Source organism: Drosophila rhopaloa, unplaced genomic scaffold (assembly GCF_018152115.1).
Source record: "Drosophila rhopaloa isolate 14029-0021.01 unplaced genomic scaffold, ASM1815211v1 contig_167, whole genome shotgun sequence".
NCBI lineage: Eukaryota > Metazoa > Arthropoda > Insecta > Diptera > Drosophilidae > Drosophila > Drosophila rhopaloa.
The window spans coordinates 2044076-2062633 of NW_025335047.1; the positions used below are offsets into that span (position 1 = coordinate 2044076).

General features: G+C 43.8%; 2 protein-coding genes across 4 annotated transcripts; one reads left to right on the top strand and one right to left on the bottom strand.

Moving 5' to 3' along the window:
* Positions 1-441: 441 nt before the first annotated feature.
* On the bottom strand, positions 442-18488 carry LOC108046629 (mucin-5AC). Of its 3 annotated transcripts, none has more exons than XM_017126451.2 (6): positions 18146-18488; positions 9817-9954; positions 7428-7642; positions 4134-4374; positions 2506-2802; positions 442-2443 (listed from the first exon to the last, which is right to left on the bottom strand). In XM_017126451.2, exons 2-6 carry the CDS (start codon positions 9854-9856, stop codon positions 774-776), a joined length of 2463 nt encoding a protein of 820 aa, XP_016981940.1. In that variant the 5' UTR covers positions 9857-9954; positions 18146-18488; the 3' UTR covers positions 442-773. The 3 variants fall into 3 exon arrangements, with proteins under 3 accessions (XP_016981940.1, XP_016981941.1, XP_016981939.1); XM_017126452.2 differs by lacking the exon at positions 18146-18488 and adding an exon at positions 10422-10499 and having other exon boundaries at positions 4134-4338; XM_017126450.2 differs by lacking the exon at positions 18146-18488 and adding an exon at positions 10422-10499.
* On the top strand, positions 5129-7065 carry LOC108046632 (kinesin heavy chain). The gene has a single exon (XM_017126456.2). The coding sequence runs from the start codon at positions 5242-5244 to the stop codon at positions 6610-6612; it is 1371 nt and encodes a 456-aa protein (XP_016981945.2). The 5' UTR covers positions 5129-5241; the 3' UTR covers positions 6613-7065.
* Positions 18489-18558: the final 70 nt, after the last annotated feature.

Below are 18558 nucleotides of genomic sequence, written 5' to 3' on the forward strand. Positions count from 1 at the left end.
TTTTAACTTAATAAAAACTCTTACTAAATATATTTCTAAAAGTACATCAATTTTTGATAACCATATAGGGATTTGCCTTTTATAAAATTTGAATAAGGTAACAAGCTTAAATGCATATTAAATACATTATAGAGATTTAACACGAGGGGTTTTTAAATGATTTAAGAAAGAGTTTCTGAAGAATTTCAATACTTCATTAAATAATATGAATAGTTCCCAATGATTTGATTTTAAGGCAACTTTTTTCACCTCTTGCTGTTAGATGCAATAATTAACTTCAAAATAAGCCATAAAAATATAAAAAACAACTTTTACGAATTACATTTCATTTTATTTACAAGAAAACTTAAGACTAATACAATTTCGTAGTGAATTCATTGAATATTAGACAACAAGTACAAAATACTTCAATGTAATTTTTCAATAACTTTTCCTCCGGTCTCGATACGGTTTTCGCTGCCAATTCGCTTCAATTCAACAATTGTCTAACGACTAAACATATATTCTTTTTATTTAAATAACTAGATACACGCATGGAAATTCATTAGAACGCATCTGAAACGGATTGAATGAATGTACGCGAGTGTTAATGGGTGTCAAGCGGTTCGTAAGTAAGATATGCATATGGATATGGATATGGAGTTTAGAGTTCTGATGAGCATGGTTGGGGATACTGTCTGTTTAAAATACTGTGGCACCTATTTAGGGGGGATGTCTGGAATCTGGAGCAGGGCTATCGAGTAGTTGGTGCGAGTCCTGGGCAGGATAGCCGCTCAGTCCGTATCGTAGTAGGCGTAGTCGTAGCTGGTGTCCTCGTCCGCATGAGGAGGCCTCTTGCCGGCCGGTCGCTCCTTTTTCTCCAGCTGCTGCTGCTCCTTTTTGCTCTTCACCGACTTCTTGGACGCCCCCTGTGGTGGTGCACTCGTGGTAATGGTGGTTGTTCTGGCAGTGGTCGGTGGTCGACGGGTGGTGGTGGTGCTGGTGGTTGTGGATGTGGTAGTCGTGGTGGTGCTAGCGGTGGTGCTACTGCTGGCCTGCGGACTAGATGCCGCCAGCTGCGGACTGTACTGCGAGTTGTACTGCTGCGAAGTCTTCTCCGCCTTGTAGATGTCCGCCCTCAATTTGTTGATGCTGGCCGCACCGAAGTTCAGGGACTGGGCGGTCTTAAAGAGCTCATCCTCGTCGCTGAGGTCCGCCTCCGCTTCCCGTTGCCGTTCCCGCTCCCGCTCCCTCTCCTTCTGATAGGTGGACTGCTGCTGGCTCTTCAGGTGGCTGTGCGCCTGCTGGAAGCCATGTGGCTGCCTGCTGGAAGCCACCGGAGCACTTGTGGTGGAGGTGGTGGAACTGGTGGATCGGTTGCGCAGGAATCGGATGCGATTGCGGGGGAAGTCGTTCTCGTAGAGCTCGGGATGGTACTGCCCATCGTTCTCATCCACATTCGCGTTGGGATTGGCTGTGGTGTGTGGTGCTGCCGTCACGGAAGTGGTTACCTTTTTGACCACTGCCTGGTGGGTGGGTCGGTGGGTTAGCTGCGTCTGGTAACTCTGCTCATAGGGTTTCTTATAGGTGGTGGGTCGGAAAGTGGTGGGTGTGAAGGCCTCCTTCCCCCTGGTCGTAGCACTAGTGGTGGGGTAGTACAGCTCCTGGTCCACATTACGCTCGGTGGTGGCCTTGTAGGTAATGCTGCCCCGGCTGGTGAAAGAACGGGGCTTGGAACTGGGAGCGGAAAACGGAGCCGGCTCCTGGCCACCCACTCGGGTGACCTGTGGCTTGTGTCGCTGATAATGTGGTTCCAGTTGGTTGGGCTTGGCATTTTGCGCCACTTGGAAGGGCTGAGGCTTGGGAACCTTCGACAGGTCCACAAACTCATTCTGATTGATGTAGTTGGACTCCTGGGGACCGAGTTTCTGTTTCCGCACTGCCGCCGTTGTGGGCTTACTGCGCTTCTCGAAGTCCTGGACTCCTTTGCCCGTCACCTTGGTGGAACTTTGCGGTGGTGAAGTGGTCTTAAACCGATAAGCTCCATTGTTGGGATTGTAAGTAGTGGGCTGAATCTTCTCCTGGGTGCCGAAATCACTGGAGCCGAAGCTAAAGCGACTGGTGATGCTGCTACTGGGACGCGGAGTGGTGACCACGCTGTAGGAGGAACTCTTGGTGTGGGGAGCATTATCCAGGAAGTCCGTGTTGAAGGTAGCGTGCAGGGTGATCTTCTTCAGCGACTTGGTGGTTCCGGGGGCAGCGGTGCTGGGGACGGTGGAACTACTTGGGCCGGCGGTGGATCGCTGCAATCCTCGAGTGGGCGTGACCCGCGTGGTCTTGCGCTGGTAATCCGACAGGTCATTGGGCTTGGGTCGCGAAGGCTCCTCGTCGTATTCCCGACCTCCGTGGCGATTGGAGAAGAAGTGCGAGCTGTGGGAACCCTTGAAGATATCATCTATGTCTTCTGCGGATGGGAGCGTGATTAATTTGGGCAATGCATCGCGTCGAGACGCTATTGTTTCTTACGCTTGGAGTCGTCATTGTTGCTGTAATTGTTGCTGTAATTGTTGTTGTAAAAGTTGCGTTCGGTCGTGGATGTGGTCGATGTGGTGGTTGTGCTGGTTTTCGGGCTGCTGGCCAAAGTGGTCGGCGTGTAATAGGTGGAAATGGGTCGCTTTGTGGGTTGCGTGATCTCCGAATTGGGACTGGAGCTGGTACTGGAGCTGCCACCTGTCTGGGCGTAATTGTGGCGAAGACGTGGTTTCTGCTCCACGCCACGATTGTTGCTGTTGTTGTGGTACTCCTTGGAGCGGCGGGCATCGCCTGCAATCACAGATAACCCTGGGTAAAATAACACTCAAATAACGCCTTTCCGTCGAATTAGAAGATGTCTAGATTAGTCTCTTCGTTTTCTTTTTTTCGAATATTTGGAAAGGGGCAACATCATAAAAATTACAAGAAATCTACCCAAAAATAAACATAAACTTAAGCACAGATTTTAAAAGAATAAAACCACGATCATTAAAAAGTAGCCACTTTGAAATCGGATGTCTGTAGGAAAAGTTATGGGCTTAGAACTGCAGGTTTTAGGTCACTTTTCTGCAGAGCCATTTTTCGTAAATTTGGAAAGGGGTAACATCATTAAAATGAAGGAAAATCGACTCCAAAATAAAAAAAAAGTTGGAAACGCAGATTTTTAGAGAATTAAATCACAATCATTTTGAGGTATGCCACTTTGAAATCGGATGTCTGTAAGAAATGTTATGGGATGGGAAGTGCAGGTTTTAGGTCACTTTTCTGCAAAGCCATTTTTCGAAAATTTGGAAAGGGGTAACACTTTAAAAATGACGAAAAATCGACCAAAAAGTGCAAACCAAGTTGAAAACACAGATTTTTAGAGGATTAAACCACAATCATTTAGAAGTATCCCACTTTGAAATCGGATGTCTGTAAGAAAAGTTATGGGCTGAGAACTGCAGGTTTTAGGTCATTTTTCTGGAAAGCCATTTTTCGAAAATTTGGAAAGGGGTAACACTTTAAAAATGAAGAAAAATCGACAAAAAAAATACAAACCAAGTTGAGAACACAGTTTTTTAGAGGATTAAACCACAATCATTTAGAGGTACGCCACTTTGAAATCGGATGTCTGTAAGAAAAGTTATGGGCTGAGAACTGCAGGTTTTAGGTCATTTTTCTGGAAAGCCATTTTTCGAAAATTTGGAAAGGGGTAACACTTTAAAAATGAAGGAAAATCGACTCCAAAATACAAAACAAACTGAAAACGCAGATTTTTAGAGAATTAAACCACAATCATTTTGAGGTATGCCACTTTGAAATCGGATGTTTGTAAGAAATGTTATGGGATGAGAAGTGCAGGTTTTTGGGACACTTTTCTGCAAAGCCATTTTTTGAAAATTTGGAAAGGGGTTATATTGTAAAAATGACGAAAAATCGACCCAAAAAGAAAAAAAAAGTTAAGTACACAGATTTTTAGAGAATTAAACCAGCATCATTTAGAGATATGCCATTTTAAAATGCGATTTCTGTAAGAAAAGTTATGCAGGTTTTTGATTGGAAAGCTAGTGATCCAAATGGCTGAGCAAATAAGTATTGTTACGAAACCTACTAGTGGACAATCCATTTAAATTACTCACCCGTTTCGGCGCGTTGGAGGTGGAAGGTGGCCTCCTCCTCGTGGGCCGACTTGCTCTCGTCCCCGGCGCGATAGAGATCGTCGAGGTGGCCGTTGTCGTAGAAGGACGTCGCCTTGTCGCAGTCGACGTCCACCCAGTTGGCGCAGATCTGCAGCTCCTGGTCGAAGGCCGTCGTGTTGGGACAGAGGAAGCGGTAGTCTTGCACCTGTTGGACAAAGTGATTAGCTCTTCGGTGTAGGAGCTGCGCAAAAAACAGCAAAAGCATCAAAAGCACCAAACACAGCACCATTAGATAGGCAGAGCAACATGCAAAATTCAATGTTATAAGTAGATTCGATTAAGCCAAAAGCATTAGAGCCAAGAGCCAGGCAGCAGCTGCAATTACGTGAACAGCTTCCCTAAGCCGCAATTCTGTTTATCGAGACTTTTTGAATCTTAGCTAAAATAGTCTTATTTTGCACTCACCAAAAATATTAATAACATAATATTAATAAACAAATTTTGAACTGATATTCTAATACAATTATTCGATGTAATATTTTGAGATGAACTTTTATGGTTTTTATCTTATAGATTGAAATAATAGAATCAGAAGAAGTTTTTAATCAACATCGACGTTTTCCTCAATTGTTAGGATTTCTGATTCCTTAAAAAATGAGAAATTATTACTCAATAATGAATACCTAATTAAATAGAGTCGACGGCTAAGTGTAAATTTCATTTTCTCCAGTATTCCCACACATTGGTAATTAGTTTTTGGTATTGTCAGTGTAGAGGCACACATCCAATCAGTGGCTTCCTTGTGAGGCGACTTGAATGCCACAGTAACCAGAAGCGCTCGGTGGCCTGTCGCAAACTTTGGCATTTCCACTTGCTACTTGGCATTTAAGTTAACCCGCAGGGGAGCTTCGGAGGCCAGACGAAGTGAACGTTCTCGATCTGGTTCTCGATGATACTACACTGTGCCATTGTGCACAGTAGGCTAATTGACAGGCCGAAATACATTCTGTCCCATAGAATATTCATATAAGCCCACTCGTATTAACACTCGAAAACCCGTTTTTGTTAGTTCCTTCGTTTTTGGTTCGATCTTTTCGTTTTTTATGTTATGCAGTATAGAGACGAGGTGCCCCATCCCGACCAGATGAGGGTCTATCTGTTCCGCAAGCTCTTGGCTCATGCCGGCGAACTGCAGCGGGAAGTGAGCGAGGAGGCGATCGCCGAGGTGGTGGACCAGGTCCTCGGCGGACGCACCAGCACGGTCTTCAACTGCGGCGGAGTGCCAGCGGTCGATCCGGCGGACATGGTCACCCGCATCCTGGGCGAGCTCTTCACCAGCGTTTACTCGATGGAGGTGAACCTGGAGGTGCACGTTTCAGTGCGTCATGTTCAGCTGAGCGGGGATTCGGACGACCTGGTCGCGAACCTCAAGGGATGCAGTCAACGGGCCACCCGGGACCACTTTGTGGCCACGCCCCGCGAGGTGCACGCCTACATAGAGAGGGTCATGGGCAAGGTAAGCCAGGGCGACGACTGCCCCCACCTGATCTTCACCATCCATGTGAGGCAGACGAATGCCGAACAGTCGTGGAAAAGTTGTGGCAAGCTGCAGCTGGTCCACCTACAGCAGCTGGCGGAGGATTCGCCGCCCCTCGAATCCGACTCGCCCCTGGACACGCTCGTGAACCTGTTCCAGGCCCTGGCCCACAATCCCAAAACCCACATCAGGTACCACAACATTCGGCTGACCAGGCTGCTCCAACAGCTGATGGGCAGCGGCGGCAGAACGGTGCTTATAAACTACACTGATCCGCCGATGAGAAGGGACCACCTGGTGACCCCCGCCCCCAGTCCCTCGTCCAATTCCAATGGCGACTTGCCCGCAGAAGTCTGGTGGGGATTGTTCAGGCAGGAGCGGGGAAAGTACTGCCGCCTGCGGGACAAGGTAATGGGAATGGTGGCGGAGAAGGACGAACTGGACGAGTTTCTGGAGAGCCTGGAGGCGAGCGACAGTCCGGAGGAGGAAAGGAGGAGTTCAGAAGACGACCTATTCAAGAAAAAGGAGGCTTGCCTCATGCACCAGAAGATGCTGCAGATTCGCTCAGAGGCAGAGATGTCTATTGACAAGTTGCAAGATCTCCAACTGGGCATCGATCATCTGGCACAAAGGAACTTTTGCTTGGAGCAGCAACTGGGCCAGAAGAACCGTCAGCTGGAAAGGCAAACCCATCTCCTCCGCCTCGCTTGCAGCCAAATTGCAGATCAGCGGCGGAAGTTCCAAGAGAAGATGGCCGAGTACTCCAACTTGTTCCAAGACATGTGGCAGCAACAGAGCTTGGACATCCAGCAACAGGAGCAAGTACAGCAGCGGCAGATGTCCCAGTTGTTTGACAACATCTGCCAGGAGATGCAGCGATGGCACCAAAGGAAAGAAGCACGGATGTCGGACCAGGAGGAAGAGCCCCGTGGGAGACCCTAGGCCAGGCTCTAGCGTTTGGCACTCGGCTTCCAGTGGAGAGGCCACGAAGCACCAGCGACCGCTTAAAGGTCAGCCAGTCAGTCGTCTTCTTCAGGTCTTCCGGACCAGTCACGAACCATTCGAAGCCATCTCACACATTCCCCAGCGCATCTGGCTGTGCCACTTTGCCATTTAGCCAATAAGCTGGCGCGATGGAACCGAGCCAATGACTGTCGGCAAGTTCGTTGCCTAAGTCTTTAGTTTTGCCCGCCAGATGTACGCTGGGAAATTTGCAAGGGCGGTTGCGGATGAAATGGTATGAAGGAGTCGCATGGATTGCGCAGTTCGAATTGTATTCTAAAAGCTTTTAACGCTGCCTATAAGTTAAATAGCAATTGTAGAGGTTAAATTTAGTGTTTGGACAGTAAATCAAGAATAAATTTGGCCATTATAGTAAGGATATTAAATTGAAAACCATTTTTTCTTTTTCCGAAAAAAAAAATAAAATATTTTTATTTTAAAACAAGGTGAGCAGTTTGCTCATTTGCTATTTAAAGTATTCTATTATTCTTAAAAACTCATCCATTTGTTTTCTCGTCATTATGATAAGTTTAATGAAGACTTAGTATTGCAAAATTGGATAAGTTTTCTTAGCCTAAAAAAAGAATGTGAAGGATATTAAGGAGAATAGTTATTTCTCCAAATAAAAATTGCTTTAACCCTACACAAAACTAAATATTGAACTGTCGGCTGGGAATAGCTATTCACGATACACCCACTCACTGCTGCCCCGATCTCGGCCAGGAGCGCTTGCACCTGGGCACAACAACACTCACCCCCACTCCGGGCAGCTTGACGCAGACGTGGAACATCTGGCACTGGGTTTCCGGGTCGGCGTAATAGCCGCCCAAGATCTTGTCGTGGCAGGTGAACTGCGTCTTGGGCATGTTCTGCAGGCTGTAGGTGGGCCAGGGTCTGCCGAAGGCCAGGTCGTCGTCCTCGTCGAGCAACTGGGCCTGCGCAAGTCCGCATCCACTGCAAAGTGTCGTCGCTGCAAAACACGGGGAAACAGAAACAGAAACGGAAAATCAGAAATCAGAAATCGTGATCTGGTTAGCACTGGTCTTCAAATGGCAGCTCGAAGCTCGAGTAGTGCTAGAATGGAGACGGTTATCTAGTGGGAACTGATGCTGGTATGGCTGGGTATGGATGCCGACCTGGTCAAGTGACCTTCGGGCCGCATCACTTTCGCTTACAACTGCGAGACGACTGGCTCGTGATTTATGTGTGTCGGAGCACTTGCTGCGGTCCAAGGCTGCGGAGCCTCTAACTCGGTTCTGCGAGTGCTCGAGACCGCTTTTTATTTACTTTTTCGGAGCATCGATTGGTATTTGCGATGCCGAACGACACAGACACATCATTAACATTTTGGCCAGACGATATATGATCGCTGTGGTCGAAACGGATCCACTGGGCTCATGGGGGTCGCTCAATTAAAATTCCAAGTCAATCAATATTACGGATTACGATTGTCGTACATGTGCCGGGCATTAGGAGCCTAATTACCCTGAGATTGTACAATGAGCGAGTATCATTGTTGTCTTTGACTTTTTACATATACATATATTTTTTTGTTTAACATATTTTTTCATTCGGCGGAGCTTCTGTTCTTGGCCCAGACATCAGACAGCGGAAGATGGTTTCGCTGCAATTACGGCAAGTCTAATTGCCATTGCAAACTGCAGAACAAAGCTCCTCTTCTTTGGCTGAAAATTGCAGTCTCAGGTTGCATAATCCCTTAGTGCGCCCCCATTTACATGCAAAAAAAAAAACAAATCCCAAAAAGAAAAACTGTTGAAGGAAACCCCAAATGCAAAACAAAGAGAAAACAAGCAGAGTCCGAAGAAAAGAAAGACGCTCGTCTCTGATTCGCATTTAATTCAAGTGAATTTCGAGCCCAACTTTCCTCCCCAGACGAGCAGTCCATTGTTTGGCAGTGAACTATGACTGGGCAGATGGCAAAGGCATCCAAGGCAGCTCTTTGTTGCCCCTCCAATGCAGATGGTTCGATTCCGATTTGAATTGCTTGTTCGCTGGAGTGAGTCTATGTACAAATTGGTCAAAACTCCGGGCTGACTTAAGCTCTCACGCAGAGATTCGGATCCCCTTGAGCCACTGTTTTGGGCGTTGTCCCACTCTTACCGAAACGATAATTTACAGTAATGATTACCATACTGATGACCCACTCTCGGCCGTAATTGCCATTTCTCAGCCTTGTCTTCATTTTGGCCTGCTGCGGGGGCGCTCGAGCAAATTACGCTTGATTTCAAATGTGATCGATATGAAACTCATTGAATTCCATTAATTTCTTTCGCGATGGACCTTGAACTACCGTAGCGTTTCTATGTGAAACATGTTCAAAAACAAAAACTAATGAGCATGCTTTTTTTCTGATATGGCATCTTTTATGTTGAGACACAATGTACGATTGCTAGGAGAAGGTTGATCGTCAGCAAATCGCACCATAAGAAGCTAATTATAATGAGAGAAAATCGTTTTGAAAGTTTGGTCCTATAATCAAAGTCTAATACCTTTTTTTCAAATGCCCACTTTTCGCTTTAGAGTTTTAATGCAAATATTATTAGCTTTTACCTCTTGCTAAGTTTTTAATTAGAAAACATTTAAATGAAATATATGGTTTTTTTAATATCCTAGTGCTACATATAAAAGTCCATTAACAAAGCTATTTATATATTTTTAAAAAGACATTCTTTAAAAAAATTTACATTTTTCGGATTTTTATTTTTAACTAAATAAAAGCGAGATAAAAGTCCTAAGATATTTTTTAATCCAAAAGGGTTAAAATATATCAGTATTATATATGAGTGAGCTAATATTGTTCAAATTTTGATCAAAAACTTAAATGGACATTAATTAATTATATTATTATATTATTAATTATATTTTCTTTACAGTTGTACGACCTTTGCAACGGATTAAAATATATTTATACTTCGTTCGTAGTTGTAAGGACTTTTCCAAGTTCCTGTCATTAATAAATAACTTAATATCTTTTAATGTTTTTGAGTAATCTACTCTTATTTAAAATATTAAAACTAAGGATTCCTGATTTCACTACGTAACATTTGTTATTAGATTTTATTATTCTCTGTCAATAAAAAGATTCTTGGCAAACACAGACTTAAATTAAATAATTTTACTCACCCAAAAGGAAGGCAATCATTGCATTGTTTATGCTCATCATGTTGTATTAGTTTTTATAATCCAAAATCAGGATGATATCCAATAAGTAATCCTGAGCAATTAAGCTGATAGTTAATGTCGATTTTCACATGGATCGCACTGCAAAACAAGAGGGCACAACACCAGAAATCTTATAAGTATTGGAAGGGATTTGATTGCAAAACCACCGGAGCTGCACAAGATGTTTGTTTCTTTGTTCTGGTTGTTTTTTTTTGTTCACTAACTTAACGCGAAAATCATCACCATCGAACGAGTCATTTCCATGGCGAATGTGCCACAAAAAGTTGTCCGTCATGTAGGAAATGAGCAGACGCCAGGTCAGAATTCCTCAAACTTCGATCGTGTATGTAAATGCGTACGAAATGTGTTTCGCAAGGTGCGAAAACTACGGAAAGCCCATTTAGAAGGTGCAGCGAAACGTTGAGAGACGTCTGCGTCTGCCGCACTTGGCTGGGCAAACAGCGGAAAGCACAGAGTCACCGCGGCTGCACCACGGCAGAAGAACCACCAGCACCAGCACCACAATACACTAACCACCAACCACCGAAAAGCAACCACCAACCGACCGGAGGAGACAGGCGAACCAGGCGAGTTCAGCGGACAGAGCGGGCTCGCGATGCGCGATCTGTGACTTTATCGTCCACGTTGTCGAAGCGAAATGATTTCTGAAAGCGAAAGGAAAACCACTTGGAGCCCATCGCAGCGCGGCTGCTGCTGCCAAGACGACAGCACCGGTGGAGCACAGTGGGGCTTAGGCCTTTGGTTCTACATTAGGTTCAACAAAGAATACTCCTAGAAGAGTATACTATATTGTATCATTGTGTCATCTTAAGAAAGAATATTTGTAAACTACCTTACCAAACCAAAGTCATTATCATTCTTAAAATAAATCCGATCAATTTAAGCCTTAAATTAAGTAATTCAAGCTGTGGTTTCCACAAATAATAAATTAACTCCTGAGTAAAGACCTTGATCATCGATTGGTCGCATCAAAATTACCTTTAGCATTTATGCTGAATATTCTTTTTGGTGACCCCAATCATTATTGTTTAGCTCTGCGGTATATAAATCCCATTCTGCACAATTGTGCTCATAACTTGAAACAATAAAATGGCACAGCTTTTTAAAGTTAATGATTTAACTACAAAATAAATTGACATTTAAATTTTTGCATTTCAGTTATAATTATTTAAGTGGTTTTCGGTCGGTTGACTTTAAAATTGTTTAAAAGTGCTAACTATTTCTGCGGTCTTTCATTATTGGCCCACTGTGCGACACCGACGCAAGCAGAGCAGCGGCGTTCCAGCTTCGTCTAGCATCTTCGTGGTCGTGTGATGTTCGTTTCAGTGATTTTTGCCAGTGTTTGTTTTCCACTGCTTATTGGTTCTGCTGCCTTTTGCGACTCGCAGACGTATGCTTAACGCAAATTACGCATCCGCAGCGTGTGACCATATGACACTTACTTAGTTGCATTGTACGCGATATTCCGCCTGCCAGGAGTCGCTGGCTCTCATCACTTACGTCAGCTGGCCGCAGGGCCAGCTCATGATTATGGGCAAGCACTCCCCCGCCCGACGAACGACCCCCACATCAATTACACCCGCTTTGCACTGGCAAAAAAAGTAAGTAGACAGGACTCCCACGATCCGGAAGAGAGTTATCTAGGTCTTAGAATGGTGTTCCTTACTTATTTTAGGGCCTTAAAGGGTAAGTGAAACTTACCTTATATTATTAAAAATAAGTTATTTTTTTATATTATTATATCTTATATCTGAAAACCATTTAACCCTTCGCTTTTTATGCTGATATGGGAATTCCTGAAAATGATTTTAAAGGACTCTGTTTTAAAATATAACTCATGGGTGAATAAACTATAAAAAATGAGTAATAAAACTATCTATATTATTATGTAAGACACTCTTAAAAATATAACACATTTTATATTTAAGTGTGGACTGAATCCTTTAGTATTCTAAATCATTTTTCTATTTCAGCCTTCCCTTTGAGGTTCTAGATTTTTGCAGTGCAAGTGCAGCACTCGACTCGCTCGTCGCTGGTTGCATCTTCCGCTGGGTATTATGTCATAGCCGTGGCGGGGCTTTGTCATTCGCTGCCCCATCTGCTTGTTGCCGCTGCTGCGGCTGGCAAGTCGGGGCAAAAGTCGCGGTGCCACCGCTAATCCGGTTATGTGTATATGGGTGAGTGTGGCACATAGCTCAGAGATGGGGGACTCCGGGTGGCGGGAGGAGCACGGCATTTGCTGCAGTGTGGGAATTTACACGCCTGCTGCTTGGCCAGATCTTTGGCGGATCTTGGGCGTTGCTGGCTAGATTTTCTATATTCGCTGCTTAGGAAAAATGCTGGCAAAACAACCTCAAGCCGTCACCTGGAACTCAAACGAACTGAACTGGCAGCTTGGCATTTCAAAGTTGAGGTTGCCTGCCGGAAAAAGGCCAGGCAGCCAGCCAGCCAGCCAAAGTCATGCAGATCAGGCGGCAGCTGGCGAAAAAATGTCAACTGGAGGACGAGCCATGAGCTGGATGACTTTCAACCCGTGGCTTCAAGCGGAGCCATCTGCCGAAGAGCTGTGGGAAGTGGTCGCCATCTTTCTAATTTGCTGCCGATTGCGATTGTGCAATAGCCGCAATGCTTGTAATAAATGTTCGCTTTACGATCCAACTCCTGTGTGTGCCAATGACTCACGCGATCCCTCTGCGTGGGAAAGGCCAGCAATAAGGAAGTCTTAGGTCCAAAACATCCAATATTCAACTCCCAACTCCCAATTGTTATTCGAAGATGAGGCCCGACACGATCTGTCGCTGGGCATTACACAGCACCTAAGCGGATTGGATTCTAATTAGCGGCCGCTTTCAATTAAATACCCATCTATTCGTAGCCGAAACGGCCTCGGACTCGGACTCGAACTCGGAATCAACGCCTGACATTGATGAATGTGCTCGCCGCCAAAGACACGAATTCGGTGTTCCACCTGGCAGATACAAGCCAAAGTACACGCCAGAATCCATTGGCGGGGTAAATTATTTAATTTTTACTCATTATGTAAGCTCGGTTTGCAGTAAAAGTGCCGAAAGCATTTGCACAACGTGTGGGAGCCGGTGGAAAATGGATTCACCATCATCAGCCACCAGCAGCAGCCAAAAATTCAATTAAGCTGAAGATGCGCCTGAGCAGACTCTCGACTCTCGATCCCATCCCATCCAGCAACGCGCCAAAAAATGCCAAAAACCTGGCAGAAGCTGGTGCAGCACAAGAGGCAGCTACACAGAAAAAAAAAGATATAATTCATATTTATATACATATTTATAATATATCAAGCTTTTATTTTTGCTAAGCAATTTTAAGTGATAGTTCCTGGTTTCTATCACTTAAAATTGCTTAGCAAAAAATAAAAGCTTATAAAGCTATATTTAATCATTTCAATTTGGTATTTAAATATCAAAAATAAATTTAGCTAAATAACCATACAAACAAACTCATCTTTTTTCATTCTTTCATTCATTTCATTATTTTTTCTCCGTGCCCTAACGAGTGACGATGATTGCGATTGGGACTCGAGCGGGAATTGGAAACCCAGGTCGTTGAGTAATTGTGCAGCAATGAGCATGGGCTGCCAGTAGATTTTCCCGTTGATAAAGTGCAGCTCTCGGAAAACCTTTGGCAGCGTACCGCTCATAATAAGAAATTGCATAGGTACATATAAATGCATTTACACACATATAATTTCGCATTGGCTGGCTAAGATTGGGATGGGGATTCGGGGATGAGGATTCGGATTCGGATTGCACGTGGCAGAGACAGCCGCAAATGGAGACGGAGACGCAGCTGTGCAATTTACAGTTTTATGGATGCGACGCCGCTTGCGAAACGCAAGCTCGGTGGGATTGGATTGGATAGGAATGGGTCAGTCAGACAGACGGACATTCGGACATTTGGACATTGGGACACTGGTCAGTGAGCGGACTGCCTGCTAATTTGACGCATTGCCGTGATGCGGCACATTTAAAAACTGCAAGCCGTAATCCAAAAACTCACTGTACAAACGAATGACTTAGGAAACGAACTCGTTCCTATATAACTTTTGTGTGGTTTTACTTATTATAACTATTTTTGGGAAGCTTACTCTAAAATTATATTTTTATTACTTTTGTTCTTACAAAATGACAGAACTTTTTAGCGCAGATTTGTTACCGACAGAATGCTCATATGTTATATATAAAGGTCACCATTAAGTTTGAATGAATTGAAATGATTTGCAAATGGTTGAATAGAAAGTAAATAAATGTAAAACTTTTAGTTGATTTTTGTATAATAGAATGATTTAGTAATCAAAAAGTAAAATAAAATAAATGAACTGTTGCGCATGCTAAAAAATTTACTAAACTGCTGAAGTATATGAAACGAAGATTTATTTATTAAATTCAATAATTTTTAGGAAGCATTTAGTTAATCGACATCAAGTGCAATTAGCTTAAAAGCATCCTCTGGAAAAAGCCTATAGCCATAACCATACGCTCACCAAGTAAATTCAAACTGGTTTTATTACTGAGTCCATAAAAAAATCAGTTTCAATTAAAAACACTGGCGTTATGATAAAGATTAAAAAAAGAGTAACAAATTCTACTTATATGATGTTAAAAATGATATCAAAACAATAGAATTAAATTAGCAAATGAAACTTTTCAAAGCATAAATGGAAACAGGTTTAGTACCTGCGTCTATTGACAGTCAATAGATTCAAGCATTCTAAATTGCATTTACTGGCACTCGTAAACCGACTTAAGCTGCCATAAGCAGAGCCAACACAAAGTCGAAATTTGCATAAAATGTGCATTAGCCACCCCCTCCGCCTCCGCCACCGCCTCCGCGGACCAGCGACCTCGCCACCATCATCATTATCACCATGGAGCCATGGAGCCAAGAGCTATGGAACCAAACTGCAACTGGCAACTGGCAACCGTACCAAGATCTCATACCATCCCAAGGCATTGGATCGGCCACACCAAGGCGCAACTTGTGCCGAAATCTGCACGACGAAACGTGAGAAAATGTTATAGTCATTGCAGTTGCTATGCCGTGTACATAGAGGCGAAATAAGAAAATAAATAATAAAAAAATATTTGCTAAATTATGGGAATGAATGGGTCGGACGGATGGGGGGTGGCGGGCGGCAAAGAATCCGGCGCTCCAACTTGCAGATGCTGCGGTCTCTGTGACTAATTGCATGCCCATACAAATGCACTTTTCGTAATGTTGGAATATGTGTGAATTATTATGCAGTCGAATCTTCATTGTAATCATGTTAATGAGCTTTCCGGAGATGGAGCTGGCATGTTCGTGATTCTTCTGGCCAGAGATTCTAAGCCAAATGCCAAATGGCCAATGCGCCGGCTAAAGCTGACCAGGATGTTGAGCTTGGGCCTTGCCGATACAACTTTTATTTTATGTTAATTCAATTAGGCGGCGACTTTTGTCACCCTACAGCAGCAGCAGCCACGTTGTCTTTCGCCAAACTCTGCCCATCGCTCGGTCTTCTTCACTTTACCAGCAGACATCTTGCCCAAAAATCGTTTTTGAGGAGCGCCACTTGCTGATCGTTTGTTTGCCAAAAACACGACAACAACGCCAGGCACCACAGAAACGTCTAGCGACACAACAGCAACTACACTCAGAAAAATATCAAGTTCTAAAAACTTGACTATTATATTTTAAATTAAATAAAGGATATATATGTTTTCGAAGGGAAAGAAATGTTATTTACTCCAAGTAGAACCTAGGACTTTCATGAAAAGGTATATATAACAGACCCACTTTTAAGATCAATATTATGACGGACTTAAAAACCAAGTTATTATTTTCTTCAGTGCACAAAAGCAACTGCGAGGGCTTCGCTCGTTGCTGATTTATGCGTTTTGCAGCATTTAAATTGGCATTTATATCAAACTGCGGTAAGGGTAAGTAATATTTTGTTTAATACACTTTGGTTTATTTGTTTTATAAGCGTCCTTGGGGTTTGTCGTCTTCGACACTTTCCCGCCAGAGTTTCTTTCCCATGGCTGCCACTCGCATCTGATGATGATGATGATAGTTTCGAATGCAAAGACTTTTTATATATTCGCTTAATGGTCGCTCTGACTTTATTGAGCCGAACCAAATTAGTTAATTGTTCCACAATCACTTGCATGTTTGGCAATCCCTGGCGCGGTGTAAATTACTCATTACTCTTCCCCAACCGAATTCAACTTTGATCGCTCAGCATTTCTGGTCAGAATCGACCAGATGCAAACTTAGCTTGCCGCTCACAAATATCTGCAAATCCTCAATAGCAGATCTTGAGCCAGCATATGCAGACAAAATGCCAGTGGCCTTGGCGCAAGCTGAGAATGTTGCTGATGCAGCAGCAACATGAGCACAGCAGCAACATCAAGACAGCAGCAACTGCAGCATCCACTTCCACTTTTGACGATGGCTGAATCTTTCGAAAGCTGCCAAATCCGTTCGGCTTTCAATGGCTGTTATAGTTTCAGTGCGAGTCTCCGTTTTTTACTGGTTTATGTGAAAAATCACATCACCTCTCGTCAGCCAAACGAATTGCCCAATAGGCAGCAATGAAAATGTGTTGGCGTAATTAATTAAACAAATTATGTGCATTGCGCAGACGCATTGACGTTTTTGGTGCAGGCGATTTTTATTAATTTCACTTAGCGGTGGGAATGCAGCAAAACTATAAAAAGTGCATCAGCGGCAACAAGCAGTGCACTTTTGGTCAACCAGTGATTACAATTGCGGCCGTAAACGTTTGGCAATGTGGCTTTTACGTTCGGCGGCCATATAGGCAACTTATGGGCACACCTGGCATCTCAACTCCCGAACCCAGTACTTTGTGCCATTTTGGGCCAGAAATTCTTCACCGGCCAACTGCAGCTGGCTTGTCATTTATTGTTTGCTCGAAACGCGGCTCAATCAATTATTAATTATACGCCTCGTTGTACTGGAGTGGCAACCATTGTCTGCAACATCTTCATATCGGACAAATCGCCGTGGCTCCCCTCTGGCCATTTTCCACTTTAAGCTGCCGAGGTGTTTGGCAACATTTAACAACCGCATCAAAATTAGTTTCGTTATTGTGTTAGCCTTCGGCTGCCCAACTTCAACTGAAAAATCTGAAATCGAATTGATTTTTTACGTGCGTGCGGTTGCCGTGACTGAGTGCGTGTGGGAAAAGGCCATTTAGGTGGCCCGGAAATGCAGATGGCCTGCAATTACGGCTGCAAATAGGCGTCTCCAAGATCCCAGATCCAGACCAGACTCTGCCCCAGACTCCCATTCAGATCCACCATATGCCGCCGACGCCGTGGCACAAAAACCATGACACAAAGCCACTTGGCGGGCTGGCGGCATTTGGCGATCGCTAAAAGTCACATTGTTGACCTTTTTGCGGTCTTGGGGCCGCGTGGAGAAAAGGTTTCTGTCTCTTCTGAAGTCCCTGTCGCTCTGTGCGGCTCATTAAAATAATATTTAACCTTTGGAGAAGACAAATACTTGTTGAATATGTTGGTTTGCCGAGATATTTTCCGTTTTCGAACAGCCGAACGAACAGCTCTTTGTCGAGAGCCAACGAGCCATGGGCAATTAAAAATTAACTATTTACTTTTAATGCGCAAAGGTTGACGCCGACCCCGGCCCCGCCCCCTTTTCTTGGATCTTCCGCCCGCCCCTCCCTACGTTTTGCCAGCTAGTTACCAGTTGAATTCCATGTTTAACGAGTTTTGACAGCCGCGCATTTGTGTGCCTTTTGCGTTTGCCTTCATCTGCTCATTTGCAATGGCATGCAATTGCGATGGCAATGTCTGTGAATTCCGTATAGCAAATACCTGAAGACCTACAAATTCCATACATTTTAAAGAAATTCATTTGCTAAAGGTAAACTATTATTTCAGCTGGGTCATCTTAAACGATATCTATAACACGAAAGGTTTAAAATCAATACTTTTGACAAGAATAATTATATACAGATGGGGTTATGTTTTTCTCTTATTAATTATTTAATATTAATAAAACAGAAAACGGTTAAAATCATTTAACAGAAATAGTAATACACTAAAAATGTGTGTCAACTTTTCTTATATGAAATAATTTTAGATTTTATATACATATATCAAGTATAGTAAGAAATCCCCAAGAACTATTTTTGTACCTCCCAATTACTATCAAACATTTTAATGGACTAAAACCCCAAAAGAAAAGAGCATATTGAGTATGACTAACTCACCGACTGCGTTTCTGCCCTCCTGTCGCAGCTGACATTCATCCGGCAGCGATCTCGCCGCTGAACCTGACCTATACGCGCCGTTCACACGCTGAGTGGACTATGTTGGTGGCCGAGGGGCGCGTTCTCCACCAGCCATGACATCAAATTGCAGCACACCCATCTTGGAAAAATTGTAGAAAGAAAAGAATAGTGGCACGTGGATTTGTAATCAAATGTTCAAGTTTCTACGATTGATCAAAATTTCACAGTGCAAAATCCGTCTCCACTAAGTTTTTGGCTTTTCCATAGACCAAAATGATGGCACGAATCGTTTTCAGCTATCTCCTATGTGTGACAGTCTACAGCATAAACATGTTGGAGTACTACCAAGTCGGCCAAAATAAAAAGCCACGAGGCATTGACGATGAGATGTA

What these genes read in the sequence shown, in the direction of transcription:
- LOC108046632 (XM_017126456.2), top strand. Translation starts at nt 5,242, where the DNA reads ATGCAGTATAGAGACGAGGTGCCCCATCCCGACCAGATGAGGGTCTAT.
- LOC108046629 (XM_017126451.2), bottom strand. Translation starts at nt 9,856, where the DNA reads ATGATGAGCATAAACAATGCAATGATTGCCTTCCTTTTGG. An exon ending in AATGATTGCCTTCCTTTTGG is followed by an intron (nt 7,643 to 9,816) that starts GTGAGTAAAATT and finishes CGTGTTTTGCAG; the next exon opens with CGACGACACTTTGCAGTGGA. An exon ending in CAACAATGACGACTCCAAGC is followed by an intron (nt 2,444 to 2,505) that starts GTAAGAAACAAT and finishes TCCCATCCGCAG; the next exon opens with AAGACATAGATGATATCTTC.